The sequence below is a fragment of the Schistocerca piceifrons genome, chromosome 3, assembly GCF_021461385.2.
Source record: "Schistocerca piceifrons isolate TAMUIC-IGC-003096 chromosome 3, iqSchPice1.1, whole genome shotgun sequence".
Classification (NCBI taxonomy): Eukaryota; Metazoa; Arthropoda; class Insecta; order Orthoptera; family Acrididae; genus Schistocerca; species Schistocerca piceifrons.
Window position 1 is genome coordinate 960,519,219 of NC_060140.1, and position 13,325 is coordinate 960,532,543.

Below are 13,325 nucleotides of genomic sequence, written 5' to 3' on the forward strand. Positions count from 1 at the left end.
CACTTTCACCACAGTCTAATAAATACAGTCGCAACACTCTGTGGTGCGAAAGTTGTTACAGTTTGGCAGCTGGAGCGACAATAGCGCTCCAAGCAGTCAGAAAGTAGACAGTCACATGCGTCATAAGGATAATGTTTGGTTTTAATTATTTTCTGCTTATTCAACAGAATGGTTGTTATATTCCGGCGTCCCATGCGTTAGTAACTAACCAAGAGACATGAATTACCGTGAAATACATGTAAAAACAGGCAAATGGCAATGCCCAATATCATATGTACAACTGTACAATACTATGATTGCCTGGATCAACAAAATAAAATACAATACAATACATAAGCTATAATTCATTCATGAAGAAATGTCTACATTTTCAGCTTATTCCTTTGAAGGCAAGAGAATATAAACATATTTCAAGCGTGAGAAGCATATACTCCTGTTGTCAGACGTTGTTATTACCAGAAGCACTTTCCTTGACACTTAAAATTTTTTTATGTAGTTCCATGATTGGTCCTTTCTTACAGTTCACCCAGCTTTCTTATACATATGCATTTTTGCACATGTAATTATTTCTGCTTCAAAGGCGAATCTGTTGAAAATTCTTGCCATTTGTGGCTTAGATTTAGGGCCTGTTGTATAATCCCCTGTTAGCAATCGGTTACGCTCTATCCTCGAAATGGCGCGAGAAATGCGTGTACGAACCTAGAATAACACCTAATCAGAAAATAAGCTTGAGATAACTTAACCGGCAATTTCTGGCCGGTTAGCGAGCTTAACTGTATAAGTTGTCAAGACGTCAGGAACAGTGACAGATGCAGACACCGATGACGAGATATTGGCTGAACTGTTTAGAAGAATGAGAAAGAAGAAGGGAGTGAGACGCCTATTCCGAATTTATATCCATATTTCGCTTATCAAAGGAAGCTGTACTTCTTCTTTTCAATCATGTAGGTGAGAAACTGAAGCATATTACGGACAGGTGAAACTATTTCACTGTTTTCTTAAATAATACTGTTTACTTGTAGTAATATGCATTTGATTTCAGTACTTTGTGAATTTCGTCATTTATTTATTTAGCATTCGTGTCATCGTACAAATGATGTTGGACTTGTCATACATAGAAATTAACAATATAGAATTTACAAAATTAAATTGTCTACAACTGGATTTGTCATACACAGAAGTTAAAATATAAAGTGTACAAAATGAAACTGTCTATAATAAATGACAGCAAACTTACAGTTTCTTTTAACATAAATGGTTTATAGTAATTTGTTTCCCAGTAACAATATATAACTAGTACTATAGATGGTAAAGTAAAATAAAATCTGAAACAAATGAAGATAGAAAATTTTGGAGGTTAGTTTCTAAAGTCATTTTCTTGGTCTTCGAGATATTCATATATCAATTAAAAAATTTTCTAAATTCAAATTTAAAATTTGTATTGTTCTTTAAATCTTTAATGTACTGAGGCAGTGCATTGTAGAGCTTAATGCCCATGTAGCTTACATGCTTCCGAGTTCGTGTTCTTCTTGTTCTATGTGGATATCATTCTTGTTCCTTGTGTTATGGTTGTGACAGTCTACATCTGTGTGGAGTTTGGTTAGATTAACTTTGGTTAAGAGTACACATTTAAATATATAGATTGATGGCAGAGTAAGAATTCCTAACTTTTTGAAAAGAGGTCTGCAGTGAGCTTATGTCAGACTGTGGGTAATTATTCGAACAGCCCATTTCTGTAAAATAAAATTGTCTTTCAAATTAGATTTTGAGCTGGCACAGAACACTATTCCAAATGAGGCAACAGAATGACAGTATCCAAAGTATGCCATTCTGGTGCCTTCTACAGTGCAAACTCTCACTGCAAAGCAGGCTGAGTTAACTCTGTGTGCAAGAAAAATTTGATGGTGTTTCCAATTCATAGCTTCATCTATATGCATTCCTAACACTTTTGCAAAATGCACTCTCTCTATTATTCAGTCATTTATGTTATTTATGTACATCAGGCACATTTAAAACGACAATTCATGCTAAAATAACCTTGTTTATCTGGCCATGTGTTAAAATGGCTGTAGTAGTGGAAAGGAGTGTTCAGTTTTATTTAGTACACAGTGCCATAATAGACTTAACCAAATCGGAAAACCACACAGCCAGTATGTGTTCTATCTGTATAAACAGCTTTTCCTGTTTTAGACAAAACATCATTTTTCGTGTTGTAAAACGTTTTGATAAAACTGTAGTGTCCTAATTTCACTCACAAGGGGAGGCCGCCAATTGTGAAATTCAGATTCGATTCATACTGCGCATAATAAAAGCTCATGGCCAGAGGTGTAATGTGGCAAAGCACCAAGATGCACTTCTCAGCCGTTGTCGAGAAAATCCACAGTTAAAAGAAACCGTTGCGGTGAAATACACTCTAAGATTAATAATTTTCTACAGCGTCGTGGCGCAGCGGTAAGCGCTGGGGTTCGTAATCCGAAGGTAGCCGGCGCGAATCTCGCGCCAAGCAAAATTTTTTATTATTAGTTTTTTGTAATTCAAATACATAATACATATATATAACACACACACACACACAAACTATTAATGAATTGCTTATGCATGTTGGTGAAGGCGGATCGCTCTCCAATTGTACCGCCTCCATTTTTCAGTTTGTTTAACAGGGTGTACCAAAGCTCTCACGTCCGCACTGATTTTCGACGATGTTATAAGTTGCGCTAGGGACCGCATCTACCTTCTTTCGAAGTTAGCAGGCAACTACGCTGTTATGCGGCGGCTCGTTTCGGCCCATTCAACATCTGTCCTTCAAGTGTAACGAGCGAGTAACGGAGTTTATATTTCATACCTGCCACAGCAAATTTGTGTTCGTGGGGTTTCTATTATAATTCGAACGTTTGACTTACGCTATACGTATTCGTTTCGGAATATCGTTTCTACGTCTTCCGTTAACTATACGTGGTTAACATTATGAAGACAATTAGTAACATTTGTGAAATACAACTTTGTTTTTCCACGACAAACGACTTTCAACAACTTATTATATGCATAATTGTTGCAACTGATTGCCGGGAATTATATATATATATATATATATATATATATATATATATACACTCCTGGAAATGGAAAAAAGAACACATTGACACCGGTGTGTCAGACCCACCATACTTGCTCCAGACACTGCGAGAGGGCTGTACAAGCAATGATCACACGCACGGCACAGCGGACACACCAGGAACCGCGGTGTTGGCCGTCGAATGGCGCTAGCTGCGCAGCATTTGTGCACCGCCGCCGTCAGTGTCAGCCAGTTTGCCGTGGCATACGGAGCTCCATCGCAGTCTTTAACACTGGTAGCATGCCGCGACAGCGTGGACGTGAACCGTATGTGCAGTTGACGGACTTTGAGCGAGGGCGTATAGTGGGCATGCGGGAGGCCGGGTGGACGTACCGCCGAATTGCTCAACACGTGGGGCGTGAGGTCTCCACAGTACATCGATGTTGTCGCCAGTGGTCGGCGGAAGGTGCACGTGCCCCTCGACCTGGGACCGGACCGCAGCGACGCACGGATGCACGCCAAGACCGTAGGATCCTACGCAGTGCCGTAGGGGACCGCACCGCCACTTCCCAGCAAATTAGGGACACTGTTGCTCCTGGGGTATCGGCGAGGACCATTCGCAACCGTCTCCATGAAGCTGGGCTACGGTCCCGCACACCGTTAGGCCGTCTTCCGCTCACGCCGCAACATCGTGCAGCCCGCCTCCAGTGGTGTCGCGACAGGCGTGAATGGAGGGACGAATGGAGACGTGTCGTCTTCAGCCATGAGAGTCGCTTCTGCCTTGGTGCCAATGATGGTCGTATGCGTGTTTGGCGCCGTGCAGGTGAGCGCCACAATCAGGACTGCATACGACCGAGGCACACAGGGCCAACACCCAGCATCATGGTGTGGGGAGCGATCTCCTACACTGGCCGTACACCACTGGTGATCGTCGAGGGGACACTGAATAGTGCACGGTACATCCAAAACGTCATCGAACCCATCGTTCTACCATTCCTAGACCGGCAAGGGAACTTGCTGTTCCAACAGGACAATGCACGTCCGCATGTATCCCGTGCCACCCAACGTGCTCTAGAAGGTGTAAGTCAACTACCCTGGCCAGCAAGATCTCCGGATCTGTTCCCCATTGAGCATGTTTGGGACTGGATCAAGCGTCGTCTCACGCGGTCTGCACGTCCAGCACGAACGCTGGTCCAACTGAGGCGCCAGGTGGAAATGGCATGGCAAGCCGTTCCACAGGACTACATTCAGCATCTCTACGATCGTCTCCATGGGAGAATAGCAGCCTGCATTGCTGCGAAAGGTGGATATACACTGTACTAGTGCCGACATTGTGCATGCTCTGTTGCCTGTGTCTACGTGCCTGTGGTTCTGTCAGTGTGATCATGTGATGTATCTGACCCCAGGAATGTGTCAATAAAGTTTCCCCTTCCTGGGACAATGAATTCACGGTGTTCTTATTTCAGTTTCCAGGAGTGTATATATATATATATATATATATATATATATATGTGTGTGTGTGTGTGTGTGTGTGTGTGTGTGTGTATACACATTTGAATTACAAAAAACAAATACCAAAAAAAAAAAGAAAAGAAAAATGGTTGCATGGCGCGAGATTCGATCCGGCGACCTTCGGATTACGAACCCGAGCGCTTACCGCTGCGCCACGACGCTGTAGAAAATTATTAATCGTAGAGAGTATTTCACAGCAAAGATGTCTTTTAACTGTCGATTTTCAAGACAACGGCTGAGAAGTGCATCTTGGTGCTTTGCCACATTACACCTCTGGCCATGAGCTTTTATTATGCGCAGTATGAATTGAATCTGAATTTCACAATTGGTGGCCTCCCCTTGTCAGCCAAATTACACCAATAGCAGGAAATATTGTTCTACTCTGTTTTCTGTTGGGAAGGTCTCTTTCTGTAAACACCAAAGCAATGTCAGAACAACTTTCCGCCTTTTAATGAAAATATTAGGATCACAGGACCATTAATGCTTCAAAGCAACAACATTGTCTTCCACCCATCATTATTCACTGAAGCCTGTGAATTATTTATGCTTATTCAGCTTCACTCAGTGAGATTAAAAGGAAACTTAGCATTTTTCTTTTTTTAAAAAAAAGGAAGTTGATGCTTCCCCAGCTATAGGACATAGGTGTTCTGTTTCTAAATTATTAGTATTATCCACATAAGCCCACCCATATTTACCACAAAATGATAGCTGTATATGTACTTATAAGAGTAGAATTTGGTTATTGAATCTGCATAGTTGTGGCATGCGAGAGCAGTGCCTGTAGTAATATATTTTAGCTTTTCTCGAATATAAAGTTATTTTCAGTGCCTACTTTCTGTCAGACCGAAATTAGTTGAAGGTACCTTAATTGGAAATATCTTACATTACACTTATGTGAAGTGCCATTTTTCTAAAATTAATGGTTTATTATGATCATTTAATGTAATTTGATAGTACACTGCTGTCCCAAGCTCACATAGCCACAGCTATAGCAAAAAATATTGTTCATCCTTATCTCCTATTGGGCCAACAACTTTCCATCTTTTAGTGAATGCTTCAGAGCAACAAAGCTGTCCACCACCTTTCATTATTCCCATAAACATGTAAATTATTTGTGCTTACAGAAGCTTAGTTGAACACAGAAAATTAACAGGGAAATCCGATTTGTTTTTTAAGAAATCTGTAGCAGGTAGCTGTTGTATTTCTCTCTTATTAGTATTATTCACATAACTACATCTGTATTTATCATAAAGTAATTGTTATATTTGTGTTATAAGAACATAGGTACTTGTCATCAAGCTTAACAGAAATCTCTAGTTGTTGAATCTGTGTAATCATAACAGTACAAGGAATGTCTGGCAAGTTATGTTTTTATTTTAAATTTCTCTTGAATTGTCTCGTGTCACTCTTTTCTTTTTTCAGAAATCCACCAATGAACCAGCTACTATGGACGCTCAAATATTTTGTCTCTCGTAATTTCCTTTTGTCATTGGAGACTTCATTGGTACTGGCAAGGGGACAACCAGCAGGATTATTAACACTGGATAACATGCACAAGAGACAGTTTTATTAATCATATCTGTTCCCTGATGTAATTAAATCAAAATAAAATGAGCAAAAGAATATGAACAATATATTTTTTTCTGAAATCATTTGTTTTCACTTTTATTTTCTGATCCTAATTTTTGAGCTTTATGCTTCTTTTTAACTAATACAGTTCTTTCTCCCTTTTTAGGTTCCTGTCAAACTACTCTACAAGCAGGACCACCTGCAACTCTGCTAATTGTTTCAGCTTGGAGAACAGGTATTTCTATTCTGAAAAAAAAACTGACAGTTCTAAGCTGAGATGACTGTAGAAAACAAGAAAGAATGCAGTGAAGGTGTCATGTCTCCATTTATTTCTCCTTCCCTCCAAGATTACATATAGCTCCTAGAGATGACTGCACAAACCAAAATTATGTATGAAATAGTAACTGTTCCTCAAATGTTCAGAGTAAGAGGAATTTGTGGTGGGCCAAATTAATCAAATACATTTAAATAGTTATAGAATTGTTTCTCACTACTGCACGGCCAACTTAAGGCAAGGTGGTGTGGCAGATTATATGCACAAACCTGAGATGTGGCTCAGTACTGCATTGAACAACATATTGAATGCTGTGCTGTCAAATTAGAACTGGAAACTCAGTTGCTCATAATAACTACAGTTTACAGGGCACCTGTGGGAATATAAAAATGTTGTCTCGCAGTTAAAATTATTTCATACAAAACTTCATAGGAATAACAGTCAGATTATAGTATGTGGCCATTTTAACATTAATTTTCTTTTAAATAGTAACAGTCATAAACAACCAGAATCATCATTCTCAACTTTCAACTTGCTCCCAATGGTTTCATTCCAAACAAGAGTTATGGGCACAGCAAGATCTTGATTGGTAGTCTGTTCCTAGACCCCACAGATTACAACAATGTAAAAACATAAGCCATAATAAAAGTTCTGTCTGATCATGATACTCAATTGACAACCTTAAAACACCAGTAGAAGGACAGTAAATGATCCCACCCAGGTTGTACATGTAAGAATAATAAGTACAGAATCTACTAGCTATTTTAGAAACAGTTTACACCACGAAGGAAAGAGTGGTTAACAACTGGCATCAAAATATTATATGCTAAAACCAGAGACCAGTATATAGAACAAACGACTAGTACAAACCTAGCAGTGAAACTACATTACAAAACGTAATTTAAAATTCTAAAATGTCTAATGAGGAGGCCAAATAAATTCATTATGCAGAAAAAATCAGCAAGTCAAAGAATAAAATAGAAACCATATGGAATATCATAAAAAGTGAGACAAATAGGAACATAAAATCTGAACAAGCAGGGACTCCGTAGTCTCCTGGTAGTGGTTCACACAAGAATAATCAAAAAGTTGTAGCCTCTTGATTATAATAACCTTTTTCTCACTGTAACTGAAAGAACAGGGAATCATAATAAACAGTCTCCAACAGAAACCACAGAGCTACTGAATCACATGCAAAACACACAGAATACAGCATTTTGTTTCAAAAGCACAACTCTTAAAGAAATTTCACAAGCTGCGGCATTGTCGCGAATAAAACAGTGACCCATATATGCAATAATTTTCCTTTAATTTACGTCTATGGCTCCAAACTTTTTGTTATCAGATTACCGGTTTTGGTCTATAATGACCATCATCAGATCTGCTGCAAAAAAGGGAAAAAACATAAATACTCTCACAGATTCTCAACAGCTTAAAAACAATAAATAGATCACAATGAAAAGTACTACTGACATATATAAGTATTTGTGCACTTTAAGTATGAAGAGGCATACCTGTTTTATAAAAACGAAGTCCTAATGTACTGCAGCCATAGTGGCACCGTCAAATGTTAAATGCAAAATGAGCACCATCATCGTCAAATATATATCATATGCACGAGTCATGTTGTCAGTTGCACTACTGTTCAAAACGAGCTGCCATACACTAGCCACAAGATGTTTGTGTTGTAAGTTCACCAGATGTCGCTAATGTAGGCATACACTAGTTTTCAACGATTAATTGAACAGCGTAAAATAAAGGGGGATACAATAGTTGAAGTCTGTAATGAGCTCATAACATATAAAAGGCATTGCAGTAATAAAAAGTGATGAAACACAACATAACAAAATTCTGATTGTTCAAAACGGGAAGAGTTAAGAGACAGTAGTTGACATGTGCTCAAGTGCCAATATTCTAGAGAATGACATAAGTAATAAACACCTTTGATAGTGCACAGAATAACAATAAAAAACTATAAATCAAATCGCCAAAGAAGGCACAATGAAAGAAAACGTAGTGCTGCACACAATCAACACCCACTGTCAGCTCTAACGACAAAATTACGCACAGGCGAGAAGTGGTTGGAGGAGCGTGACCGCCAGAGGGCCCCTCATTCCCTGTGGCACTCCGTTGCAAGAAAAGAATGATACAGTTCCGTAACAGTGCACGACCAACATTATCTAGTTAATGCAGTACATGAAATGAACAGAGAAGGAACAAGAAAATACTAGAGCCATGCGTAAAATGTACGAAAACGAAGTAAATGTATGAGGCTCTCAACAGTACGTGAAACTATTAACAAAGTTCAGAAGGGTTCAGAGATTAAGGATCTCCGGAGGTACTCCGCAAGGTTACCGCCCTTCGATTGTGCCATTCCAGCACTAATCGAAGTGCTAGGTTTTTCAGGTGCCAGCCAGCCAGCCAGCCAGCCAGCCAGCCCAGCAGCAGCAGCAGCAGCAGCAGCAGTGGTGGTCCTGGTCCCGGTCCCGGTCCTGGCCAGCACAGCGGTCCAGCCGGCAGCAACCAGCCAGCCCTCCTGCAGCAGCAGCAGCAACCAGCCAGCCAGCCAGCCAGCCAGCCAGACTAGCAGCAGCAGCAGCGGCCCCGGCCCCGGCCCCGTCTGCGGCAGCAGCTGCGGCATTCCTGGCACCTGTCGTCGCCGTCAGTGCCAGCGCCAGCGCCAGCAGCATGGGACTCTGGTCTTCGTCCGTCTTCGTCTTCCTCCATCTCCATCTTCGTCTGTCCCCAGTTTTTGTCCTTTCTTTTTCGTCCTGTGCGTTTTTGTTTCTCCCTGTCGTCATGTCAGCCCCCACCACCACTACCACCACAGCCATCGTTTATACTTCCCCTCCGCCGCCACCACCACCATCACATGGTGTACCCAGTCCCACCCCCCTCTTTCCATTCCTGGCCCTGCTTCCTCCTCCTCCTCCTCCTCCTCCTCCTCCTCCTCCTCCTCGTCCTCCCCCCCCCTCATTATACAAATACCTCCTCTCCCATCCCGATCCTTCCCTTCTCGAGGCCCGGAATCTCTCCCTCCTCCTCCACCAACACTTCCCTGGTGCCCCTATCTCTCTCCTCACTCCCAGACGGGATTCCGCTCTCATCTCCTCCCCCAGCCCAACCCTCCATACTGACATCCTCTCCCGCATCCCCATCACCCGTTTTGGCCCCCTCATCCCTGCTCCTTCTCCGTCTCCTACCCACCAACCCCAACCCCCGCGTCGCCCGCCGACCCTCACCGCCGTGACCACTCGGGTTAGTCCGACGATCACGGAGGAGGAGGTGTTGGCGGAGCTCGAGGCGCATCCCACGCTGGAGGTGCGGGCGCTCCGCCGCATTTTCAACTCGGCTGGCCCCACACACTTTATGCAGGTTTTCTCCGAGGACGCCCCCTTCATTGACCGTCTCCTGAAGGAGGGTGCCCTCCTCTTCAACCAGCACTATAAGGTCGACCCCTCCCGTTCCCCTCCTCAATCCCTGCGCTGCCAGAGGTGTCTGCACTGTAACGCACACCCAACAGTCGAGTACTGCGAGGCCCCCACCTGCCCACATTGTAGGCAAGCGCACTTCCTCCGGCAGTGCCCTAACCTTCAGTCCCCTCCCTCCTGTAATACCTGCAACCTCCCCCATCCCACCTACTCCCAAAAATGTAAAGCCCGACCCCCTCCGACCACTCCTGAACTCACCGTCCCTGTCCGTCCTCTGGACGCACCCACCCCTCCCGGCAATTCCCTTCGCCCACCCCCTACCGCTGAGGACATCATCAGATTCCTCACCATCGTCCTTCAGAATGTTCATCCTTTTCAGCGCCCCCACACACTCCAACAGATATCCCTCGCCGCCCGTTCCATTTTCCAACTCAAAATGTATGCCACCTACTCCAACAACCAGGCCCATTTCACCTTCTCCTGTCTTGACACCCTCGTCTAAATCCCTGACATGGGGCGACAGCACCGTATCCTTTTCAACAATATCCACTCCCTTCCTGCCAACAAGAACCTCTTCCTGCACACCCTTGCCACCCACCGTGTGGATGCCTTCCTCCTCAATGAAACCTTCCTCCAACCCCATCACACCGTCCACACTTCGCTCTACCTCCTCCACCACTCCGATAATCCCCTCCCATTTGCACGTGGCAGAGTGGCCATTGGTCACCACCGCCAGATCCCCGTTCGGCTCCAACCTCTCCTTCCCGACCCCACCAAACACCTGATCCTTAGTCTCCTCTTCCCCGGCCTTACCGTTACCTGCACTACCATCTATGTCCGCCCTAACGCCCTTATTCCCTTCGACTTCCTCTCCCACATTGACCGTATCTTCTCCTCCTACGTGATCGCTGCCGACCTCAACATCCATAGTCGTTCCGCCGCCCAGTTACGGCGGTGGCATCAGTTCCTCTCCTCCCTTCAAGGCGACCTCATCCCCATCCCCCATCACATCCGTCCCGAATCCAACCTCCTTGGCCGCATAACGGTGGATGTCCTGGAGCCTATTGGTAGCGACCATCTCCCTGTCCTCCTCACCGTTTCAGCCGGTCGTCGCCCCCGCCCTGACCCTCGTAATGACCCTCCCCCTAAGTACATCCATGACTATTCCCATGCCAACTGAAATGCCTACCAGGATACCCTTTCCACCCGGGTCGATAGCCACCCCTTCCCCTACCACCACCATGACGATGTAACCCATGCCGCCTCTTTTCTCCAGCAGACCTTGTCTGAGGCCGTGGAGGCCCACGTCCCTACTGTCGCCGTCCACCCCCACCATCCTACCTTACCCCCACAGGCCGTCCTCCTCCTCCGTGAATCCCGCCGTCTCTACCGTGCCTTCCTCCACACGCGTGACCCGGACACATTACGACGCCACCGGCAACTCCAATGACACATTCGTAATTTGCTCACGGCTAAGAAACGCCGTGACTGGCTACAGACATGCACCCGTTTAAATGCTACCCTACCTATCAACTCATTCAAGTTCTGGTCAGCCTTCTGTCGCCTTACCGGAACTAAACCCTCCCCCTACTATCCTCTTCTCCATGATGATCACCCCTTCCCTGACACCCTTAGTAAGGCCAATCACTTTGCCTCCTACCTCTCCGACATGTTTTCCAGCCCCGATGATCCCCAGTTCGATTACTCCCTCTTCCCGGATGTCTGCGATCGAACTGACTCCTCTGTCCCTCCCCTCGCACCTGGTTTCCAGTACTTGGACAACACTGCACACACGGAACTCAGTGCCGCTATCACTACACAGGATCTCATTGCTACACTCCACACGAAAGGCAACACCGATCCTGGTCACGATCGTGTCACCTACCATCACCTTCGTGAAGCCCCTGTCACTTTCCTCTCCACTCTGGCCAGGCTCTACAATGTAGTCCTGTCCACCGGTTACTACCCCGACCTGTGCAAAACCTCCCATATCCTGATGTTCCTTAAACCTGGCAAACTGCCGTCCGGTGTCTCCTCCTACCGTCCCATCAGCCTTACCTCGGTCTTCAGCAAGGTCCTGGAATCTATCCTCACCCGACGCATCCACCAGCATCTCCACCAGCACCGCCTCCTTCCCGTTACCCAGTGTGGCTTTCGGCCGTCCTTCTCTTCTGACGACCTTCTCCTTCACCTCACTCATCTCCTTTCCGATCAGCTTAATTCCCATCGCTCCGCAATCTTCCTCTCCCTGGACCTCGAATGTGCTTATGGCCGCGTATGGCATTCCGGTCTCCTCTTCAAGCTCCAAACCTTCGCCCTTCCTATTAACTACGTCCGTCTGATCGGTTCCTTTCTCTCCCACCGTCCTTCCTATGTCACCATCCATAACACGGATTCCTACACCTTTTTCCCCTCAACTGGTGTGCCCCAAGGCTCCGTCTTCTCCCCCCTTCTGTACCTTTTGTACACGGTGGACATGCCACCCCCGTCACCCCCCGTCCACCTTCTCCAGTTTGCCGATGACACCGCCTTCCTTGCCATTGCCCCCACCTTGTAGCACTTCGAACACCTTCTCCAATCCCATCTTGACCGGTTCACCGCATGCTGCAACCAGTGGTTGCTCAAGGTCAATCCCTCCAAAACCCAGGCGATCATTGTAGGCAAAACCACCCCATCCTTCAGCCTCCTTGATTTCTATCTCACCATCCATGGCCATCCTATCGCCCTCACTCCCACCCTTAAGTACCTTGGCGTCACCCTCGACCGTCGCCTCTCCTGGACTCCCAATCTCCGGACAATCCAAGCCAAGGCATGGTCCAGACTCCATCTCCTCAAGCTCCTTTCCGGCTGTACGTGGGGTCTGGACCCCTCCACCATCCTCCACACCTATAAAACCCTCATCCGCCCTATCCTTTGTTACGCCCATCCAGCTTGGATCTCCGCCCCCCCTACCTTTTATAAATCCCTACAAATCCTTGAACGCCATGCTCTCCGCCTCGCCTATCGCATCTGTCTCCCCTCCCCCATGCGGAACCTGTATGATCTCATCCCCTTCCCCCACCTCCTCCTTTTCCTTGAAAGAATACAGATCCTGTATACCTCCCGCAAACTCGATCCTCCTCATCCGCTTGACTCACCCATCCTCTCCTACCCCCGCCCGCTGCCGCGCCTGTATTCCCACGTCCCACCCGGTCTCCATCTCTCCACCCTCCTTACCCTCTCCCAAGGTGGCTTCCGCCAGCTCCCCCTCCCTGATGATGTCTTCCTCCGCTCCATCTACCCCTCCTATCAACTTTGATGCTCCCCCCCACTTCCTGTGTCCTTTCCTTTAGGCACCCTCCCTCCCTTCTCTTCCCTTCCCTTCTCTTTCCTTTTCCCCATCCCCTCCCTCCTCCCCTCTTCCCCCAGGCTTCCCTTCCCCCTTCCTCCCTCCCCCTATCTCCCCTGCCCATGGCATCTCTGCTCTCCCCTCTCCCCCTCCCACTCC

At 45.8% G+C, this 13,325-nt stretch overlaps 1 protein-coding gene across 1 annotated transcript in view; it reads left to right on the forward strand.

The window, feature by feature from the left end:
- Window positions 1–6,144, forward strand: part of LOC124789266 — a 278,782-nt gene extending 272,638 nt beyond the window's left edge. The window contains exon 4 of the mRNA XM_047256564.1: window positions 5,987–6,144. Coding sequence (XP_047112520.1) covers window positions 5,987–6,137 — 151 coding nt within the window. The 3' untranslated portion in view covers window positions 6,138–6,144. The remainder of the gene's footprint in view (window positions 1–5,986) is intronic.
- The last annotated feature ends 7,181 nt before the right edge of the window (window positions 6,145–13,325 follow it).